The sequence below is a fragment of the Barbus barbus genome (genome assembly GCF_936440315.1).
Source record: "Barbus barbus genome assembly, chromosome: 8".
Classification (NCBI taxonomy): Eukaryota; Metazoa; Chordata; class Actinopteri; order Cypriniformes; family Cyprinidae; genus Barbus; species Barbus barbus.
In genome coordinates this window covers 3,385,681-3,409,084 of record NC_136736.1, presented here as the reverse complement: position 1 = coordinate 3,409,084, position 23,404 = coordinate 3,385,681, and the positions used below count along the sequence as shown (strand labels likewise).

The window sequence follows — 23,404 nt, the reverse complement described above, 5'->3', positions numbered from 1 at the left end:
GACTTCCACAATCACAACAACTGCTCCTGAATCATCCACCACTAGTGCAGCAGAAACATCTACAACAACAGAGACTTCCACAATCACAACAACTGCTCCTGAAACTTCTACAACAACAGAGACTTCCTCAATCACATCAACTTCTACTGAAACATTTACAACAACAGAGACTTCCACAATCACAACAACTGCTCCTGAATCATCCACCACTAGTGCAGCAGAAACTTCTACAACAACGAAGCCTGAATATGAATTCAAAATACAGCTGGTCTTCCGGTCTAAAGATTCATTTATAGATGAACTCAATGATTCACAGTCTACTGCTTTCAAAGACAGGGCTCAGCTTGTTCATAATTTAGTGAGTTCAAACCCACATACATTATTCACCATGTAATCCTTCAAAGAATAAGCACCAATTATGCTTAATCGAACATTCTTTAGATTTCTTATAGCATTGTAAGAGTTTATTGAAATTTGCTGTTTTTTGTTTCAGCTTCAAAACCTTTTCAGGAAGTTTAGTTCCTTCCTAAGGGTCATTGTACTAAAATTCAGGTAAATACTCTATTTAAATGCTCATTATTTTGCCTATGTGAATGTTTGAAACTGTGAATGTTAACACAAGTGATTAATCCGTTTATTAGTCAGGTGCGGATATAAAGAAATATTTCTAATATGACGGTATTTCCAAAACATTTATTCCAGCCAGGGGTCAGTCATTACCACATCAGAACTCGTTTTCAACTCTACACAGGATGTCCCATCAGCGGATGAAGCTGCAAATGTCTTATTGAGTGACACAGAAACTCTTAATGACCTGAACATAACTTCTTTCACAATTAATGGTACAGGTAAGTCTGACAAAACTGCAAAGCAAAGTGTTTACACAAATCTTGGATATGTATGGTTTTAGATTAACTTAGGTCAGTAAAGATCATTTTTTAATAAGTACTCTGTAAAGACCAACAAAGAAAACCTATATATAATTATTTTCTTTTGGTGTTGCTTTTGTGAATGCCATCTAAACTGATAAGCATTTTCTTATGGATCAACAACAGTTTTCTCACCAGCCACAACAACTCCTGCTGCAACATCTACAACAACAGAGACTTCCACAGTCACTTTAACTCCCGCGGAAACATCCACCACTAGTGCAGCAGAAACATCTACAACAACAGACACTTCCACAATCACAACAACTGCACCTGAAACATCCACCGCTAGGGCAGCAGAAACATCTACAACAACAGAGATCTCCACAATAAAAACAACTGCCCCTGAAACATCCACCACTAGTGCAGCAGAAACATATACAACAACAGAGACGTCCACAAGCACAACTGTCCCTGAAACATCTACAACAGAGACTTCCACAATCACAACAACTGCTCCTGAAACATCTACAACAGAGACTTTTACAATAACAATGACTGCTCCTGCAACATCTACAACAACAGAGACTTCCACAATCACAACAACTGCTCCTGAAACATCTACAACAACAGAGACTTCTACAATCACAACGACTGCTCCTGAAACATCAACAACAACAGAGACTTCCACAATCACAACTGCTCCTCAAACATCCACCAATAGTGCAGCAGAAACATCTACAACAACAGAGATTTCCACAATCACAACAACTGCACCTGAAACATCTACAACAACAGAGACTTCCACAATCACAACAACTGCACCTGAAACATCTACAACAACAGAGACTTCCACAATCACAACAACTGCTCCTGAAACATCTACAACAACAGAGACTTCCACAATCACAACAACTGCTCCTGAAACATCTACAACAACAGAGACTTCCACAATCACAACAACTGCACCTGAAACATCTACAACAACAGAGATTTCCACAATCACAACAACTGCACCTGAAACATCTACAACAACAGAGACTTCCACAATCACAACAACTGCTCCTGAAACATCCACCACTAGTGCAGCAGAAACATCTACAACAACAGAGGCCTCCACAATCACAACAACTGCTCCTGAAACATCCACCTCTAGTGCAGCAGAATCATCTACGACAACGAAGACTTCCACAATCACAACGACTGCTCCTCAAACATCCACCACTATTGCAGCAAAAACATCTACAACAGAGACTTCCACAATCACAACAACTGCTCCTGAAACTTCTACAACAGAGACTTCCACAATCACAACAACTGCTCCTGAAACATCTATAACAACAGAGACTTCCACAATCAAAACAACTGCTCCTGAAACATCTACAACAACAGAGACTTCTACAATCACAACGACTGCTCCTGAAACATCAACAACAACAGAGACTTCCACAATCACAACGACTGTTCCTCAAACATCCACCACTAGTGCAGCAGAAACATCTACAACAACAGAGACTTCCACAATCACAACTGCTCCTGAAACATCTACAACAGAGACTTCCACAATCACAACAACTGGTCCTGAAACATCCACCACCAGTGCAGCAGAAACATCTACAACAACAGAGACTTCCACAATCACAACGACTGCTCCTGAAAAATCAACCACAAGTGCAGCAGAAACATCTACAACTACAGAGACCTCCACAATCACAACAACTGCACCTGAGACATCTACAACAACAGAGACTTCCACAATCACAACTGCCCCTGAAACATCCATCACTACTTCAGCAGAAACATCTACAACAACAGAGACTTCCACAATCACAACAATTGCTGATGAAACATCCACCACTAGTGCAGCAGAAACATCTACAACAACAGAGACCTCAACAATCACAACAACTGCTCCTGAGACATCCACCACTAGTGCAGCAGAAACATCTATAACAACAGAGACTTCCACAATCACAACGACTGCTCCTGAAACATCTACAACAAAAGAGACTTCCACAGTCACAACAACTGCTGATGAAACATCCACCACTAGTGCAGCAGAAACATCTACAACTACAGAGACCTCAACAATCACAACAAATGCTCCTGAAACATCCACCTCTAGTGCAGCAGAAACATCTACAACAACAGAGACCTCAACAATCACAACAACTGCTCCTGAAACATCCACCACTAGTGCAGCAGAAACATCTACAACAACAGAGACCTCAACAGTCACAACGACTGCTCCTGAAACATCCACCACTAGTGCAGCAGAAACATCTACAACAACAGAGACCTCAACAGTCACAACGACTGCTCCTGAAACATCCACCACTAGTGCAGCAGAAACATCTACAACAACAGAGACTTCCACAATCACAACAACTGATGTTGAAACATCCGCCACAAGTGTAGCAGAAATATCTACAACAACAGAGACCTCCACAATCACAACAACTGCACCTGCAACATCTACAACAATAGAGACTTCCACAATCACAACAACTGCTCCTGAAACATCTACAACAACAGAGACTTCCACAATCACAACAACTTCTCCTGAAACATCTACAACAACAGAGACTTCCACAATCACAACAATTGCTGATGAAACATCCACCACTAGTGCAGCAGAAACATCTACAACAACAGAGACCTCAACAATCACAACAACTGCTCCTGAGACATCCACCACTAGTGCAGCAGAAACATCTATAACAACAGAGACTTCCACAATCACAACGACTGCTCCTGAAACATCTACAACAAAAGAGACTTCCACAGTCACAACAACTGCTGATGAAACATCCACCACTAGTGCAGCAGAAACATCTACAACTACAGAGACCTCAACAATCACAACAAATGCTCCTGAAACATCCACCACTAGTGCAGCAGAAACATCTACAACTACAGAGACCTCAACAATCACAACAACTGCTCCTGAAACATCCACCTCTAGTGCAGCAGAAACATCTACAACAACAGAGACCTCAACAATCACAACAACTGCTCCTGAAACATCCACCACTAGTGCAGCAGAAACATCTACAACAACAGAGACCTCAACAATCACAACAACTGCTGATGAAACATCCATCACTAGTGCAGCAGAAACATCTACAACAACAGAGACTTCCACAATCACAACAACTGCTGATGAAACATCCACCACTAGTGCAGCAGAAACATCTACAACAACAGAGACCTCAACAGTCACAACGACTGCTCCTGAAACATCCACCACTAGTGCAGCAGAAACATCTACAACAACAGAGACTTCCACAATCACAACAACTGCTCCTGAAACATCCACAACAACAGAGACTTCCACAATCACAACAACTGCTGATGAAACATCCACCACTAGAGCAGCAGAAACATCTACAACAACAGAGACCTCAACAATCACAACGACTGCTCCTGAAACATCCACCACTAGTGCAGCAGAAACATCTACAACAACAGAGACTTCCACAATCACAACAACTGCTCCTGAAACATCTAAAACAACAGAGACTTCCACAATCACAACAACTGCTCCTGAAACATCTACAACAACAGAGACTTCCACAATCACAACAACTTCTCCTGAAACATCTTCAACAACAGAGACTTCCACAATCACAACGACTGCTCCTGAAACATCTACAACAAAAGAGACTTCCACAGTCACAACAACTGCTGATGAAACATCCACCACTAGTGCAGCAGAAACATCTACAACAACAGAGACCTCAACAATCACAACAACTGCTCCTGAGACATCCACCTCTAGTGCAGCAGAAACATCTACAACAACAGAGACCTCAACAATCACAACAACTGCTCCTGAAACATCCACCTCTAGTGCAGCAGAAACATCTACAACAACAGAGACTTCCACAATCACAACAATTGCTGATGAAACATCCACCACTAGTGCAGCTGAAACATCTACAACAAAAGAGACTTCCACAGTCACAACAACTGCTGATGAAACATCCACCACTAGTGCAGCAGAAACATCTACAACTACAGAGACCTCAACAATCACAACAACTGCTGATGAAACATCCATCACTAGTGCAGCAGAAACATCTACAACAACAGAGACTTCCACAATCACAACAACTGCTGATGAAACATCCACCACTAGTGCAGCAGAAACATCTACAACAACAGAGACCTCAACAGTCACAACGACTGCTCCTGAAACATCCACCACTAGTGCAGCAGAAACATCTACAACAACAGAGACTTCCACAATCACAACAACTGCTCCTGAAACATCCACAACAACAGAGACTTCCACAATCACAACAACTGCTGATGAAACATCCACCACTAGTGCATCAGAAACATCTACAACAACAGAGACCTCAACAATCACAACGACTGCTCCTGAAACATCCACCACTAGTGCAGCAGAAACATCTACAACAACAGAGACCTCAACAATCACAACGACTGCTCCTGAAACATCCACCACTAGTGCAGCAGAAACATCTACAACAACAGAGACTTCCACAATCACAACAACTGCTCCTGAAACATCTAAAACAACAGAGACTTCCACAATCACAACAACTGCTCCTGAAACATCTACAACAACAGAGACTTCCACAATCACAACAACTTCTCCTGAAACATCTTCAACAACAGAGACTTCCACAATCACAACGACTGCTCCTGAAACATCTACAACAAAAGAGACTTCCACAGTCACAACAACTGCTGATGAAACATCCACCACTAGTGCAGCAGAAACATCTACAACAACAGAGACCTCAACAATCACAACAACTGCTCCTGAAACATCCACCTCTAGTGCAGCAGAAACATCTACAACAACAGAGACTTCCACAATCACAACAATTGCTGATGAAACATCCACCACTAGTGCAGCAGAAACATCTACAACAACAGAGACCTCAACAATCACAACGACTGCTCCTGAAACATCCACCACTAGTGCAGCAGAAACATCTACAACAACAGAGACTTCCACAATCACAACAACTGCTGATGAAACATCCACCACTAGTGTAGCAGAAACATCTACAACAACAGAGACTTCCACAATCACAACAACTTCTCCTGAAACATCTTCAACAACAGAGACTTCCACAGTCACAACAACTGCTGATGAAACATCCACCACTAGTGCAGCAGAAACATCTACAACAACAGAGACCTCAACAATCACAACAACTGCTCCTGAGACATCCACCTCTAGTGCAGCAGAAACATCTACAACAACAGAGACCTCAACAATCACAACAACTGCTCCTGAAACATCTACAACAACAGAGACTTCCACAATCACAACAATTGCTGATGAAACATCCACCACTAGTGCAGCAGAAACATCTACAACAACAGAGACCTCAACAATCACAACGACTGCTCCTGAAACATCCACCACTAGTGCAGCAGAAACATCTTCAACAACAGAGACCTCCACAATCACAACAACTGCTGATGAAACATCCACCACTAGTGCAGCAGAAACATCTACAACTACAGAGACCTCCACAATCACAACAACTGCACCTGAAACATCTACAACAACAGAGACTTCCACAATCACAACAACTGCTCCTGAAACATCTACAACAAAAGAGACTTCCACAGTCACAACAACTGCTGATGAAACATCCACCACTAGTGCAGCAGAAACATCTACAGCTACAGAGACCTCCACAATCACAACAACTGCTCCTGAAACATCTACAACAACAACAGAGACTTCCACAATCACAACAACTTCTCCTGAAACATCTACAACAACAGAGACTTCCACAATCACAACAACTGCTCCTGAAACATCTACAACAACAGAGACTTCCACAATCACAACGACTGCTCCTGAAACATCCACCACTAGTGCAGCAGAAACGTCTACAACAACAGAGACGTCGACAATCACCACAACGGCTCCTGAAACACCTACAACAATGAAGCCTGTATATGAAGTGAAAATAAAGCTGGTTTTCCACTCTAAAGATACCTTTATCAATGATCTCAATAATTCACAATCTCCTGCTTTCACACATAGGGCTGAGCTTGTTCAGTTTCATGTGAGTTCAAAGCCTTATAATGTATTTACTATAATAATTCAATGTATAAACAGTAATTACATTTGATAATAAATACTTTACATGTTTTATGGTTTTATGAGAGTTTATTGAAATTTTCTGTATTTTGTTTCAGCTTCAAAACCTTTTCAGGAAGTTTCCTTCCTTCCTAAGGGTCATTGTACTAAAATTCAGGTAAATACTCTATTTAAATGCTCATTATTTTGTATACATTGCCTATGTGAATGTTTGAAACTGTGAAAGATAACACAAGTGATTAATCCATTTATTAGTCAGGAGTGGATATAAAGAAATAATTCTAATATGACGGTATTTCCAAAACATTTATTCCAGCCAGGGGTCAGTCATTACCACATCAGAACTCGTTTTCAACTCAACACAGGATGTCCCATCAGCGGATGAAGCTGCAGATGTCTTACTGAGAGACACAAAGACTCTTAATGACCTCAACATAACTTCTTTCACAATTAATGTCACAGGTATGTCTGACAAAACCGAAAAGCAAAATGTTTAAACAAATCTTGTATTATACATGCATGAGACACTGAACTGACTGGGATATTGTAATTTAGACATGATTTTACATCAACTTTGGTCAGTAACGATGGTTTTTCATAAGTATTCTGTAAAAACCTACAAACAAAATCTACACACAATTGTTTTCATTTTTCATTGCTTCATTGAGTGCTATCTAAACTGATCAGCATTTTCTTATGAACCAACAACAGATTACTCACTAGCCACAACAACGCCTGCTGCAACATCTACAACCACAGAGATTTCCACAGTCACTATAACTGATGCTGAAAATTCTACCACTACTGTAGCAGAAACACCTACAACAACAGAGACTTCCACAATCGCTACTACTGCTCCTGAAACATCTACAACTACAGAAACCTCCACAATCACAACAACTGCTCCTGAAACATTTACAACAACACAGACTTCCACAATCACAACAACCTCTCCTGAAACAGCTACAACAGAGACTTCCTCAATCACAACAACTATTCCTGAAACATTAACAACAACAGACACCTCCACAATCACAACAACTGCTCCAGAAACATCGACCACTAGTGCAGCAGAAACATCTACAACAGAGATTTCCACAATCACAACAACTGCTCCTGAAACATTAACAACAACAGACACCTCCACATTCACAACAACTTCTCCTGAAACATCCACCACTAGTGCAGCAGAAACATCTACAACAACAGAGACATCCACAATCACAACAACTGCTCCTGAAACATCTACAACAACAGAGACTTCCACAATCACAACGACTGCTCCTGAAACATCCACCACTAGTGCAGCAGAAACATCTACAACAACAGAGATTTCCACAATGACAACAACTGCTCTTGAAACATTAACAACAACAGACACCTCCACAATCACAACAACTTCTCCTGAAACATCTACAGCAACAGAGATTTCCACAATCACAACAAATGCTCCTGAAACATCGACCACTACTGCAGCAGAAACATCTACAACAACAGAGATTTCCACAATCACAACAACTGCTCCTGAAACATCTACAACAACAGAGACTTCCACAATCACAACGACTGCTCCTGAAACATCCACCACTAGTGCAGCAGAAACATCTACAACAACAGAGACTTCCACAATCACAACAACTGCTCCTGAAACATCCACCACTAGTGCAGCAGAAACATTTACAACAACAGAGATTTCCACAATCACAACAACTGCCCCTGAAACATCCACCACTAGTGCAGCAGAAACATCTATAACAACAGAGATTTCCACAATCACAACAACTGCTCCTGAAACATCTACAACAACAGAGACTTCCACAATCACAACGACTGCTCCTGAAACATCCACCACTAGTGCAGCAGAAACATCTACAACAACAGAGACTTCCACAATCACAACAACTGCTCCTGAAACATCCACCACTAGTGCAGCAGAAACATTTACAACAACAGAGATTTCCACAATCACAACAACTGCCCCTGAAACATCCACCACTAGTGCAGCAGAAACATCTATAACAACAGAGATTTCCACAATCACAACAACTGCCCCTGAAACATCCACCACTAGTGCAGCAGAAACATCTATAACAACAGAGATTTCCACAATCACAACAACTGCCCCTAAAACATCCACCACTAGTACAGCAGAAACATCTACAACAACAGAGACATCCACAATCACAACAACTGCTCCTGAAACATCTACAACAACAGAGACTTCCACAATCACAACGACTGCTCCTGAAACATCCACCACTAGTGCAGCAGAAACATCTACAACAACAGAGACTTCCACAATCACAACAACTGCTCCTGAAACATCTACAACAACAGAGACTTCCACAATCACAACAACTGCTCCTGAAACATCTACAACAACAGAGACTTCCACAATCACAACGACTGCTCCTGAAACATCCACTACTAGTGCAGCAGAAACATCAACAACAACAGAGATTTCCACAATCACAACAACTGCCCCTAAAACATCCACCACTAGTACAGCAGAAACATCTACAACAACAGAGACATCCACAATCACAGCAACTGCTCCTGAAACATCTACAACAACAGAGACTTCCACAATCACAACAACTGCTCCTGAAACATCTACAACAACAGAGACTTCCACAATCACAACGACTGCTCCTGAAACATCCACTACTAGTGCAGCAGAAACATCAACAACAACAGAGATTTCCACAATCACAACAACTGCTCCTGAAACATCTACAACAACAGAGACTTCCACAATCACAACGACTGCTCCTGAAACATCCACCACTAGTGCAGCAGAAACATTTACAACAACAGAGATTTCCACAATCACAACAACTGCCCCTGAAACATCCACCACTAGTGCAGCAGAAACATCTATAACAACAGAGATTTCCACAATCACAACAACTGCACCTGAAACATCCACCACTAGTACAGCAGAAACATCTACAACAACAGAGACCTCAACAATCCCAACAACTGCTCCTGAAACATCTACAACAACAGAGACTTCCACAATCACAACGACTGCTCCTGAAACATCCACCACTAGTGCAGCAGAAACATCTACAACAACAGAGACTTCCACAATCACAACAACTGCTCCTGAAACATCTACAACAACAGAGACTTCCACAATCACAACAACTGCTCCTGAAACATCCACCTCTAATGCAGCAGAAACATCTACAACAACAGAGACCTCAACAATCACAACAACTGCTCCTGAAAAATCCACCACTAGTGCAGCAGAAACATCTACAACAACAGAGACCTCAACAATCACAACAACTGCTGATGAAACATCCATCACTAGTGCAGCAGAAACATCTACAACAACAGAGACTTCCACAATCACAACAACTGCTCCTGAAACATCTACAACAACAGAGACTTCCACAATCACAACAACTGCTCCTGAAACATCCACCTCTAATGCAGCAGAAACATCTACAACAACAGAGACCTCAACAATCACAACAACTGCTCCTGAAAAATCCACCACTAGTGCAGCAGAAACATCTACAACAACAGAGACCTCAACAATCACAACAACTGCTGATGAAACATCCATCACTAGTGCAGCAGAAACATCTACAACAACAGAGACTTCCACAATCACAACAACTGCTCCTGAAACATCCACAACAACAGAGACTTCCACAATCACAACAACTGCTGATGAAACATCCACCACTAGTGCAGCAGAAACATCTACAACAACAGAGACCTCAACAATCACAACGACTGCTCCTGAAACATCCACCACTAGTGCAGCAGAAACATCTACAACAACAGAGACCTCAAGAATCACAACGACTGCTCCTGAAACATCTAAAACAACAGAGACTTCCACAATCACAACAACTGCTCCTGAAACATCTACAACAACAGAGACTTCCACAATCACAACAACTTCTCCTGAAACATCTTCAACAACAGAGACTTCCACAATCACAACAACTGCTCCTGAAACATCTACAACAACAGAGACTTCCACAATCACAACAACTTCTCCTGAAACATCTACAACAACAGAGACTTCCACAATCACAACAACTTCTCCTGAAACATCTACAACAACAGAGACCTCAACAATCACAACGACTGCTCCTGAAACATCTAAAACAACAGAGACTTCCACAATCACAACAACTTCTCCTGAAACATCTACAACAAAAGAGACTTCCACAGTCACAACAACTGCTGATGAAACATCCACCACTAGTGCAGCAGAAACATCTACAACAACAGAGACCTCAACAATCACAACAACTGCTCCTGAGACATCCACCTCTAGTGCAGCAGAAACATCTACAACAACAGAGACCTCAACAATCACAACAACTGCTCCTGAAACATCCACCTCTAGTGCAGCAGAAACATCTACAACAACAGAGACTTCCACAATCACAACAATTGCTGATGAAACATCCACCACTAGTGCAGCAGAAACATCTACAACAACAGAGACCTCAACAATCACAACGACTGCTCCTGAAACATCCACCACTAGTGCAGCAGAAACATCTACAACAACAGAGACTTCCACAATCACAACAACTGCTGATGAAACATCCACCACTAGTGTAGCAGAAACATCTACAACAACAGAGACTTCCAGAATCACAACGACTGCTCCTGAAACATCCACCACTGGTGCAGCAGAAACATCTACAACAACAGAGACCTCAACAATCACAACGACTGCTCCTGAAACATCCACCACTAGTGCAGCAGAAACATCTACAACTACAGAGACCTCCACAATCACAACAACTGCACCTGAAACATCTACAACAACAGAGACTTCCACAATCACAACAACTGCACCTGAAACATCTACAACAAAAGAGACTTCCACAGTCACAACAACTGCTGATGAAACATCCACCACTAGTGCAGCAGAAACATCTACAGCTACAGAGACCTCCACAATCACAACAACTGCTGATGAAACATCCACCACTAGTGCAGCAGAAACATCTACAACTACAGAGACCTCCACAATCACAACAACTGCTGATGAAACATCCACCACTAGTGCAGCAGAAACATCTACAACTACAGAGACCTCAACAATCACAACAACTGCTCCTGAAACATCCACCACTAGTGCAGCAGAAACATCTACAACAACAGAGACCTCAACAATCACAACAACTGCTCCTGAAACATCCACCTCTAGTTCAGCAGAAACATCTACAACAACAGAGACCTCAACAATCACAACAACTGCTCCTGAAACATCTACAACAACAACAGAGACTTCCACAATCACAACAACTTCTCCTGAAACATCTACAACAACAGAGACTTCCACAATCACAACAACTGCTCCTGAAACATCTACAACAACAGAGACTTCCACAATCACAACGACTGCTCCTGAAACATCCACCACTAGTGCAGCAGAAACGTCTACAACAACAGAGACGTCGACAATCACCACAACGGCTCCTGAAACACCTACAACAACGAAGCCTGTATATGAAGTGAAAATAAAGCTGGTTTTCCACTCTAAAGATACCTTTATCAATGATCTCAATAATTCACAATCTCCTGCTTTCACACATAGGGCTGAGCTTGTTCAGTTTTATGTGAGTTCAAAGCCTTATAATGTATTTACTATAATAATTCAATGTATAAACAGCAATTACATTTGATAATAAATACTTTACATGTTTTATGGTTTTATGAGAGTTTATTGAAATTTTCTGTATTTTGTTTCAGCTTCAAAACCTTTTCAGGAAGTTTCCTTCCTTCCTAAGAGTCATTGTACTAAAATTCAGGTAAATACTCTATTTAAATGCTCATTATTTTGTATACATTGCCTATGTGAATGTTTGAAACTGTGAAAGATAACACAAGTGATTAATCCGTTTATTAGTCAGCTGCGGATATAAAGAAATAATTCTAATATGACGGTATTTCCAAAACATTTATTCCAGCCAGGGGTCAGTCATTACCACATCAGAACTCGTTTTCAACTCAACACAGGATGTCCCATCAGCGGATGAAGCTGCAGATGTCTTACTGAGAGACACAAAGACTCTTAATGACCTCAACATAACTTCTTTCACAATTAATGTCACAGGTATGTCTGACAAAACCGAAAAGCAAAGTGTTTAAACAAATCTTGTATTATACATGCATGAGACACTGAACTGACTGGGATATTATAATTTAGACATGATTTTACATCAACTTTGGTCAGTAACGATGGTTTTTCATAAGTATTCTGTAAAAACCTACAAACAAAATCTACACACAATTGTTTTCATTTTTCATTGCTTCATTGAGTGCTATCTAAACTGATCAGCATTTTCTTATGAACCAACAACAGATTACTCACTAGCCACAACAACGCCTGCTGCAACATCTACAACCACAGAGATTTCCACAATCACAACAAATGCTCCTGAAACATCGACCACTAGTGCAGCAGAAACATCTACAACAACAGAGATTTCCACAATCACAACAACTGCTCCTGAAACATACACCACTAGTACAGCAGAAACATCTACAACAACAGAGACATCCACAATCACAACAACTGCTCCTGAAACATCTACAACAACAGAGACTTCCACAATCACAACAACTGCTCCTGAAACATCTACAACAACAGAGACTTCCACAATCACAACGACTGCTCCTGAAACATCCACCACTAGTGCAGCAGAAACATTTAGAACAACAGAGATTTCCACAATCACAACAACTGCCCCTGAAACATCCACCACTAGTGCAGCAGAAACATCTATAACAACAGAGATTTCCACAATCACAACGACTGCTCCTGAAACATCCACCACTAGTGCAGCAGAAACATCTACAACAACAGAGATTTCCACAATCACAACGACTGCTCCTGAAACATCCACCACTAGTGCAGCAGAAACATCAACAACAACAGAGATTTCCACAATCACAACAACTGCTCCTGAAACATCCACCACTAGTGCAGCAGAAACATCTACAACAACAGAGACCTCAACAATCACAACAACTGCTCCTGAAACATCCACCACTAGTGCAGCAGAAACATCTACAACAACAGAGACCTCAACAATCACAACAACTGCTCCTGAAACATCCACCTCTAGTTCAGCAGAAACATCTACAACAACAGAGACCTCAACAATCACAACAACTGCTCCTGAAATATCCACCACTAGTGCAGCAGAAACATCTACAACAACAGAGACCTCAACAATCACAACAACTGCTCCTGAAACATCCACCTCTAGTTCAGCAGAAACATCTACAACAACAGAGACCTCAACAATCAAAACAACTGCTCCTGAAACATCCACCACTAGTGCAGCAGAAACATCTACAAAAACAGACACCTCCACAATCACAACAACTGCTCCTGAAACATCTACAACAACAGAGATTTCCACAATCACAACAAATGCTCCTGAAACATTGACCACTAGTGCAGCAGAAACATCTACAACAACAGAGATTTCCACAATCACAACAACTGCTCATGAAACATCTACAACAACAGAGACTTCCACAAACACAACGACTGCTCCTGAAACATCCACCACTAGTGCAGCAGAAATATCTACAACAACAGAGACTTCCACAATCACAACAACTGCTCCTGAAACATCTACAACAACAGAGACTTCCACAATCCCAACAACTGCTCCTGAAACATCTACAACAACAGAGATTTCCACAATCACAACAAATACTCCTGAAACATACACCACTAGTGCAGCAGAAACATCTACAACAACAGAGACTTCCACAATCACAACAACTGCTCCTGAAACATCTACAACAACAGAGACTTCCACAATCCCAACAACTGCTCCTGAAACATCTACAACAACAGAGACTTCCACAATCACAACGACTGCTCCTGAAACATCCACCACTAGTGCAGCAGAAATATCTACAACAACGCACAACTCCACAATCAAAACAAGTCCTGCTGAAATATCCACCACTAGTGCAGCAGACACATCTACACCAAAACAGACCTCCACAATCACGACTCCCGCTGAAATATCAACAACAGTAGTCACAGCTTCAGCTGAAACTACTACTGCAGGAGTTTCCACAACAGCACCACAAACAACATCTACAACAGAACCTTTTGTGATTCCCACTTCAACCACTACTGAAAGCACCACTGTCAGTACAGCAACAACATCCACAACACCAACAGCTACAACAACAACACATCCTTCAACAGTGACATCAGCTTCAGCTGAAACTACTACAGCAGGAGTTTCCACAACAGCACCACAAACAACATCTACAACAGAACCTATTGTGATTCCCACTTCAACCACTATTGAAAGCACCACTGTCAGTACAGCAACAACATCCACAACACCAACAGCTACAACAACACATCCGTCAACAGTGACATCAGCTTCAGCTGAAACTACTACTGCAGGAGTTTCCACGACAGCACCACAGACAACATCTACAACAGAACCTTTTGTGATTCCCACTTCAACCACTACTGAAAGCACCACTGTCAGTACAGCAACAACATCCACAACACCAACAGCTACAACACATCCGTCAACAGTGACATCAGCTTCAGCTGAAACTACTACTGCAGGAGTTTCCACAACAGCACCACAAACAACATCTACAACAGAACCTATTGCTATTCCCACTTCAACCACTACTGAAAGCACCACTGTCAGTACAGCAACAACATCCACAACACCAACAGCTACAACAACACATCCTTCAACAGTGACATCATCTTCAGCTGAAACTACTACTGCAGGAGTTTCCACAACAGCACCACAAACAACATCTACAACAGAACCTATTGTGATTCCCACTTCAACCACTATTGAAAGCACCACTGTCAGTACAGCAACAACATCCACAACACCAACAGCTACAACAACACATCCGTCAACAGTGACATCAGCTTCAGCTGAAACTACTACTGCAGGAGTTTCCACAACAGCACCACAAACAACATCTACAACAGAACCTATTGCTATTCCCACTTCAACCACTACTGAAAGCACCACTGTCAGTACAGCAACAACATCCACAACACCAACAGCTACAACAACACATCCGTCAACAGTGACATCAGCTTCAGCTGAAACTACTACTGCAGGAGTTTCCACAACAGCACCACAAACAACATCTACAACAGAACCTATTGCTATTCCCACTTCAACCACTACTGAAAGCACCACTGTCAGTACAGCAACAACATCCACAACACCAACAGCTACAACAACAACACATCCTTCAACAGTGACATCAGCTTCAGCTGAAACTACTACTGCAGGAGTTTCCACAACAGCACCACAAACAACATCTACAACAGAACCTATTGTGATTCCCACTTCAACTACTACTGAAAGCACCACTGTCAGTACAGCAACAACATCCACAACACCAACAGCTACAACAACAACACATCCTTCAACAGTGACATCAGCTTCAGCTGAAACTACTACTGCAGGAGTTTCCACAACAGCACCACAAACAACATCTACAACAGAACCTATTGTGATTCCCACTTCAACCACTATTGAAAGCACCACTGTCAGTACAGCAACAACATCCACAACACCAACAGCTACAACAACAACACATCCTTCAACAGTGACATCAGCTTCAGCTGAAACTACTACTGCAGGAGTTTCCACAACAGCACCACAAACAACATCTACAACAGAACCTTTTGTGATTCCCACTTCAGCCACAACTGAAAGCACCACTGTCAGTACAGCAACAACATCCACAACACCAACAGCTACAACAACAACAACAACAACACATCCTTCAACCGTGACATCAGCTTCAGCTGAAACTACTACTGCAGGAGTTTTCACAACAGCACCACAAACAACATCTACAACAGAACCTATTGTGATTCCCACTTCAACCACTACTGAAAGCACCACTGTCAGTACAGCAACAACATCCACAACACCAACAGCTACAACAACACATCCGTCAACAGTGACATCAGCTTCAGCTGAAACTACTACTGCAGGAGTTTCCACAACAGCACCACAAACAACATCTACAACAGAACCTATTGCTATTCCCACTTCAACCACTACTGAAAGCACCACTGTCAGTACAGCAACAACATCCACAACACCAACAGCTACAACAACAACACATCCTTCAACAGTGACATCAGCTTCAGCTGAAACTACTACTGCAGGAGTTTCCACAACAGCACCACAAACAACATCTACAACAGAACCTATTGCTATTCCCACTTCAACCACTACTGAAAGCACCACTGTCAGTACAGCAACAACATCCACAACACCAACAGCTACAACAACAACACATCCGTCAACAGTGACATCAGCTTCAGCTGAAACTACTACTGCAGGAGTTTCCACAACAGCACCACAAACAACATCTACAACAGAACCTATTGTGATTCCCACTTCAACCACTACTGAAAGCACCACTGTCAGTACAGCAACAACATCCACAACACCAACAGCTACAACAACAACACATCCTTCAACAGTGACATCAGCTTCAGCTGAAACTACTACTGCAGGAGTTTCCACAACAGCACCACAAACAACATCTACAACAGAACCTTTTGTGATTCCCACTTCAACCACTACTGAAAGCACCACTGTCAGTACAGCAACAACATCCACAACACCAACAGCTACAACAACAACACATCCTTCAACAGTGACATCATCTTCAGCTGAAACTACTACTGCAGGAGTTTCCACAACAGCACCACAAACAACATCTACAACAGAACCTATTGTGATTCCCACTTCAACCACTACTGAAAGCACCACTGTCAGTACAGCAACAACATCCACAACACCAACAGCTACAACAATAACACATCCTTCAACAGTGACATCAGCTTCAGCTGAAACTACTACTGCAGGAGTTTCCACAACAGCACCACAAACAACATCTACAACAGAACCTATTGTGATTCCCACTTCAACCACTACTGAAAGCACCACTGTCAGTACAGCAACAACATCCACAACACCAACAGCTACAACAACAACACATCCTTCAACAGTGACATCAGCTTCAGCTGAAACTACTACTGCAGGAGTTTCCACAACAGCACCACAAACAACATCTACAACAGAACCTATTGTGATTCCCACTTCAACCACTACTGAAAGCACCACTGTCAGTACAGCAACAACATCCACAACACCAACAGCTACAACAACAACACATCCGTCAACAGTGACATCAGCTTCAGCTGAAACTACTACTGCAGGAGTTTCCACAACAGCACCACAAACAACATCTACAACAGAACCTTTTGTGATTCCCACTTCAACCACTACTGAAAGCACCACTGTCAGTACAGCAACAACATCCACAACACCAACAGCTACAACAACAACACATCCTTCAACAGTGACATCATCTCCTGCTGGAACTACTACTGCAGCAGTTTCCACAACAATAGGACCCTCAACTGCCACAATAACTATTGCTGGAACATCCACCAGTGAAGCGGTTATCACAACAGTGCCACAAACAACAGCATCTTTTTCTGCCTCAGCCACCTCAACAGTCTTTGAAATTACAACATCCATACCAGCTCCTGCTACTAGTGGAGCAGTTACCATGACAGCAGTACCGACATTTATGTCATTCTCTCCATCTTCAAATGTCTCTGAGAGCACAACTCTTTATACAATTCAAACATCCGCAACAACAACAACAACAGGATTCTCTTCACTAAAAACAGAAACTTCAGGTTTTACTTCAGCAACTCCCTTTTTAACTACCTTTAATACTAAGACTGGTAGCACAACTGGATCATCAACAAATCCATTTGCCTCAACCACTAATAAAACCACTGTCTTCACCAAAAATGCAACAACAAGAAGACCCTTGACAACTAAAGTGCTTACGACTACAACTACAAAATATGTACCCATGTATCTAACAGATCTGGTGTTCCGCTCTTATGACATCTTTACTGATCAACTCAGTGATCCAACCTCTGAGGCCTTCAAGTCAAGGGCTCAGCTAGTCGAATCGCATGTGAGTTCAAATAAACTTACCAGATTCACAGGTGACACACAGAAAATATCTAGTACTCATGCACACTTGTACCTGTACTCAAAGTAAAACAAGTCATCAACAGGAATCAGTGTAATTTAACAAATGAAAAAGTTTATTCTGACTGTGGTTGTGATTGCCTGTTATTGTATGTTACAGCTTGATCAAATCTACAGACCAAAATATGCTTCCTTTATCAATGTGACTGTCTTACGTTTCAGGTGAATATGGAATTTATATGCATTGTGGGTTTAATATGTGTGTGTGTGTGTGTGAGTGAGAGAGAGAGAGAGAGAGAGAGAGATGCAGTAAACTTATTGTGCAGTTAAGTTATTATATATTAGTAACATGCTCATATTAAGGAATCCAATTTTTTTTCCAGAAATGGGTCAATCATCACGGAAACACGACTACTTTTCAACTCCACACAGTCTTTTCCGACCGTACAGGAGATTTCAGAAACTCTCTTCACAGCAGTGATAGTAGGACATGTCAGCCCACTGAATATAACTCCTTATTCAATTTCAGTCAATGGTTCGAGTAAGTTTACTTTAATTTCAGAACACAATTTGCAAATTCTTGTAGAATTTACAACTTTCTATAGTAGTAGTCTTATGTAGCCTATATAAGAATGATACAAAAAACACAGTACATTTGGGGCCAGATTTACTAAACAGGGCAAATTTGCACGAGAAGCGTGGAAAAGTCTGCACACAGATGCAAGATTTAATTTACATATTGTAATATACCAAGTGCAGCGCAAATTAGCGTAGTCGCAAATAAGCAAAGCTTATGCTCATCAGTTGCAGGTGATGTACTTACAACACAGATGCAGCTTGTTATGTGAAAACTGACAAACACAAAGGCTACATATAACGTTCAGAAAATGTGTTCATCTGGAATTCCAAATAAATTAATACGTGTGGACAAAATCCTCTCCCTTCTTCCATGCACTCTCTGTTCTCTGCGGTGCCTCCTAGCAACAACAATTGCAGCCATTTCAAGTGCAAAATAGTTTAACACATGCTTTTTTGGGTGTTAAGTAATGTAGTTGTAGGTTACCTGTTATTTGCCCGTTATTTGACGTGCGCAAATGTTAGTAAATGGTGTTGCATGATCCATTTACATCCATTACATCACCTTTCTTTCAGTTATAAGCATGGCTACTTCAACTACAGCTTCAACAACAACAACAACAGCGATGACACTGACAACAACAACACCAACGACGACGACAACAACGACAACAAGAAGACCCTTGACATCTACAACTAAAGTCCCTACAACTACAACTACAAGATTTATACCGGTGTATCTAACAGCTCTGGTGTTCCGCTCTTTTGACATATTTATAGCTGAACTCAGCGACCCAGCTTCTCAGGCCTTCAAGTCAAGGGCTCAGCTAGTCGTATCTCAGGTGAGATTCACAGGTGACACACAGACAGTATCTTGCCTGTACTCAAGAGAACAGACACCAGATATTTTAGACTAAAGCCAAACATATTTATAGGGGTTTGTTATTATTTATATTGCTTAGTTTAATAAATATTTTTAGTTTCATAAATATTTGATACATTTTTTCCCCCTCATAAACTAAATAAGTCCTCAACGGGAATCAATGTAATTTAACAAATGAAAAAGTTAATTCTGACTGTGGTTGTGATTGCCTGTTATTGTATGTTACAGCTTGATCCAATCTACAGAGCAAAATATCCTTCCTTTATCAGAGTGATTGTCTTAAGATTCAGGTAAATATGGAATTTATATGCATTATGTGAGTTTATAAATGCATTATAACTTATTGTACTTTAAACTTATTATACAGTATAATAGTAATATGCTCATATTAACAAATCCTATATGACATTGTTCTTTTTTTTTTTTCCAGTGCCGGGTCAATTATCACGGAAACACAACTAGTTTTCAACTCCACACAACCTGTTCCAACCGTTCAAGAGATTTCAGACTCCCTCCTGACAGCAGTGGTAACAGGAGGTGTTGATCCACTGAAAATAAACCCTACATCAGTTTCAGTCAATGGTTCAGGTAAGTTTGATTGCATTTCATGCAACATGTTCTTTCAACAACTGCGCCTAGCTATTTTGCTCTATAGATCTTGTGGAATTTCTAACCTTCTATAGCACTAGTCACTGGTTGATTATAGCTATAAGAATAGCACACAAAACACACAGTACATTTTTTAATGACACAAAAAATATATTTTGTTGATCTAATTCATTCATCTTTTTTTCACAGTTATAGCTACGACTGTAGCTGCTACGACTGTAGCTGCAACTACAGCTTCAAGTGGATGGATGATTGAATGCAATCTACTCCAAGCAACATGGCTCATTATTGTAGCAAAAATATTACAGCTTTTCCTGTAATATAGATCCCTTAACAATGAATGCGAGTTGTAAGAAGCACAAATTATATTAGCAAATTATATTATTATTTTTGTATGTGTATTAGTATGTGTATTATGTGTTATTTAGTATTATAGCACACTCAAAATATGGCAATGGCAAAATATAAACATAAGCTTAAAATTGCATTGATTCTCAAGAGCACAATTTGTAATTAGAAGAATATATATATATATATATGTGTGTGTGTGTGTGTATCAGCAGGTTGTAGTAATCAATCAAAAAATGTAATGCTTTTGTTCACCTGTCTGCAGGTTAAATACTATTTATACTGTAATTCTCTTTTGTCTAGTATGTGCTAGCATTGCAAGATCTTATTTTATCATATTATAATCAATATCAGACAAACATATTTATTAAGTTCATATGGTCCAAAATTGTATGATTGTTTGTAGTATTTACATTTATTTAAAATTTAGAAGGTTTGTATATTAATGTAATTAAATAAAGTCTTAATGCAACTTTAACCGGCTTAATTCTTCCATTGCAAACTCTTTATAGCCCAATTATCAAAACTGGTAATTTAAAAAAATAATAATAAAAAAATATCATTATGATTAAGGAGGCCCATTAGATAGTATGCATTAATGAGGCCTATTTTGATCTTTTTTTTATAAGAACATGGCAAGTAATGAAGACATCAATGGGTTTCACTAAACAATGCTTTTTTTTTTTACTGAAATGGAAATACTGCACATCTGACTGTATTACTGTATTAATAGATCTTACTAAGTACTGTATATAAATGTACATTTTTAAAAAATATATATTATTATTATATCCTGAGTGGATTATGGCTAGGAAAAACAATGAAAGTGTCTTTAATCAAAAACAACTGTAATAACCACCTAACAAACTGCTCTGCAAACAATGTTTTTGCAGAGGTTTTTATTTTTCACTTCAGGTATGTACCGCTCGCAAACAATGCAAAGCATTAGAACATTTATTTTACTAGTCACAAAGCAAGTGTGCTGTACACTCACTAATTTAATCTAATAATATCATAATCATTTGTCAGATGTCCCTAAAAACTGTACAAAGCCTTATGTATACGTGCATATGGTGTTTTATAGTAATCGTTTGGCTTAAAAGTGTATGTCTTCGTGCATGGCTGTTACACTGAATAGATGGCTGTGTGAGGTTTATGTACAAAACTATCAAGCGTATACAGTGTTTTTGTGACAGTTTACAGAATCCAACAGTTCATTTCTTTTAGTAACCTCTTATAAGTTCTATCGTACTGTGACTTGTCTTTATCTTTGGCAGGGCTGATTTATTTGTGGTGAACCACTGACTTGACCAGTCTTGCCTGCTTGTTTGTATTACAGACTTAACTCAAAACTTATTTTGTGACATGCTTGTGTTCTGTGACATGCAATTCACTCCCAGCTGTGCAAAAATGGGTCATTAATAGATGGATCAAATTACCGAATGTTACCTTTCATAATATAAAGATAAGATAGGCTTATTTTTTATCAGAAGGGAGTATAGCTTTACATCAGTCCTATTTTATTTTATTTTTTACTCATCTTTGCTATTATAGGGAAGGTGATGTTAGCTATTACCATATTACCATATAATACTGTGTTCTGAGATGACTGGATCTTACTTTCTACGTCTGTTTGTCTTTTGTTTTCATTCATTCATTTGACAATAGACTTGTCTTGCATAACAATTTTGCTTTTTCTAACTATGTACGTCATGTTATTTTGTGTTTCAGGAATGTCTGAAAGAAAAATTAAATAAAGTCTATGCACAACATTATTTAGGGTTAAATATATCTTTACGGCATTAGGAGGTCTTATGTCAGACAAATTACAAAGCATTTCTTATTATTCTTATTAGTCTTATTATTGTTGAAACTGACGAGTCTTGGGTTGCCTGAGGGATTCTACCTGACATTCCTCCGCCTTCACACCTTCTGTATTTTTTTTAGGTGTAGACATGCAGAGTCTTTT

The 23,404-nt window shown here is 40.3% G+C and overlaps 1 protein-coding gene across 1 annotated transcript; it reads left to right on the top strand.

Annotated features, from left to right (window-relative positions):
* The first annotated feature begins 17,508 nt into the window (after positions 1-17,508).
* Positions 17,509-21,911, top strand: LOC306873660 (uncharacterized protein). Its single transcript, XM_079423104.1, has 7 exons — positions 17,509-19,002; positions 19,180-19,241; positions 19,403-19,560; positions 20,172-20,437; positions 20,707-20,768; positions 20,909-21,066; positions 21,277-21,911. The coding sequence occupies exons 1-7, from the start codon at positions 18,580-18,582 to the stop codon at positions 21,405-21,407; spliced, it is 1,260 nt and encodes a 419-aa protein (XP_079279230.1). The 5' UTR covers positions 17,509-18,579; the 3' UTR covers positions 21,408-21,911.
* Positions 21,912-23,404: the final 1,493 nt, after the last annotated feature.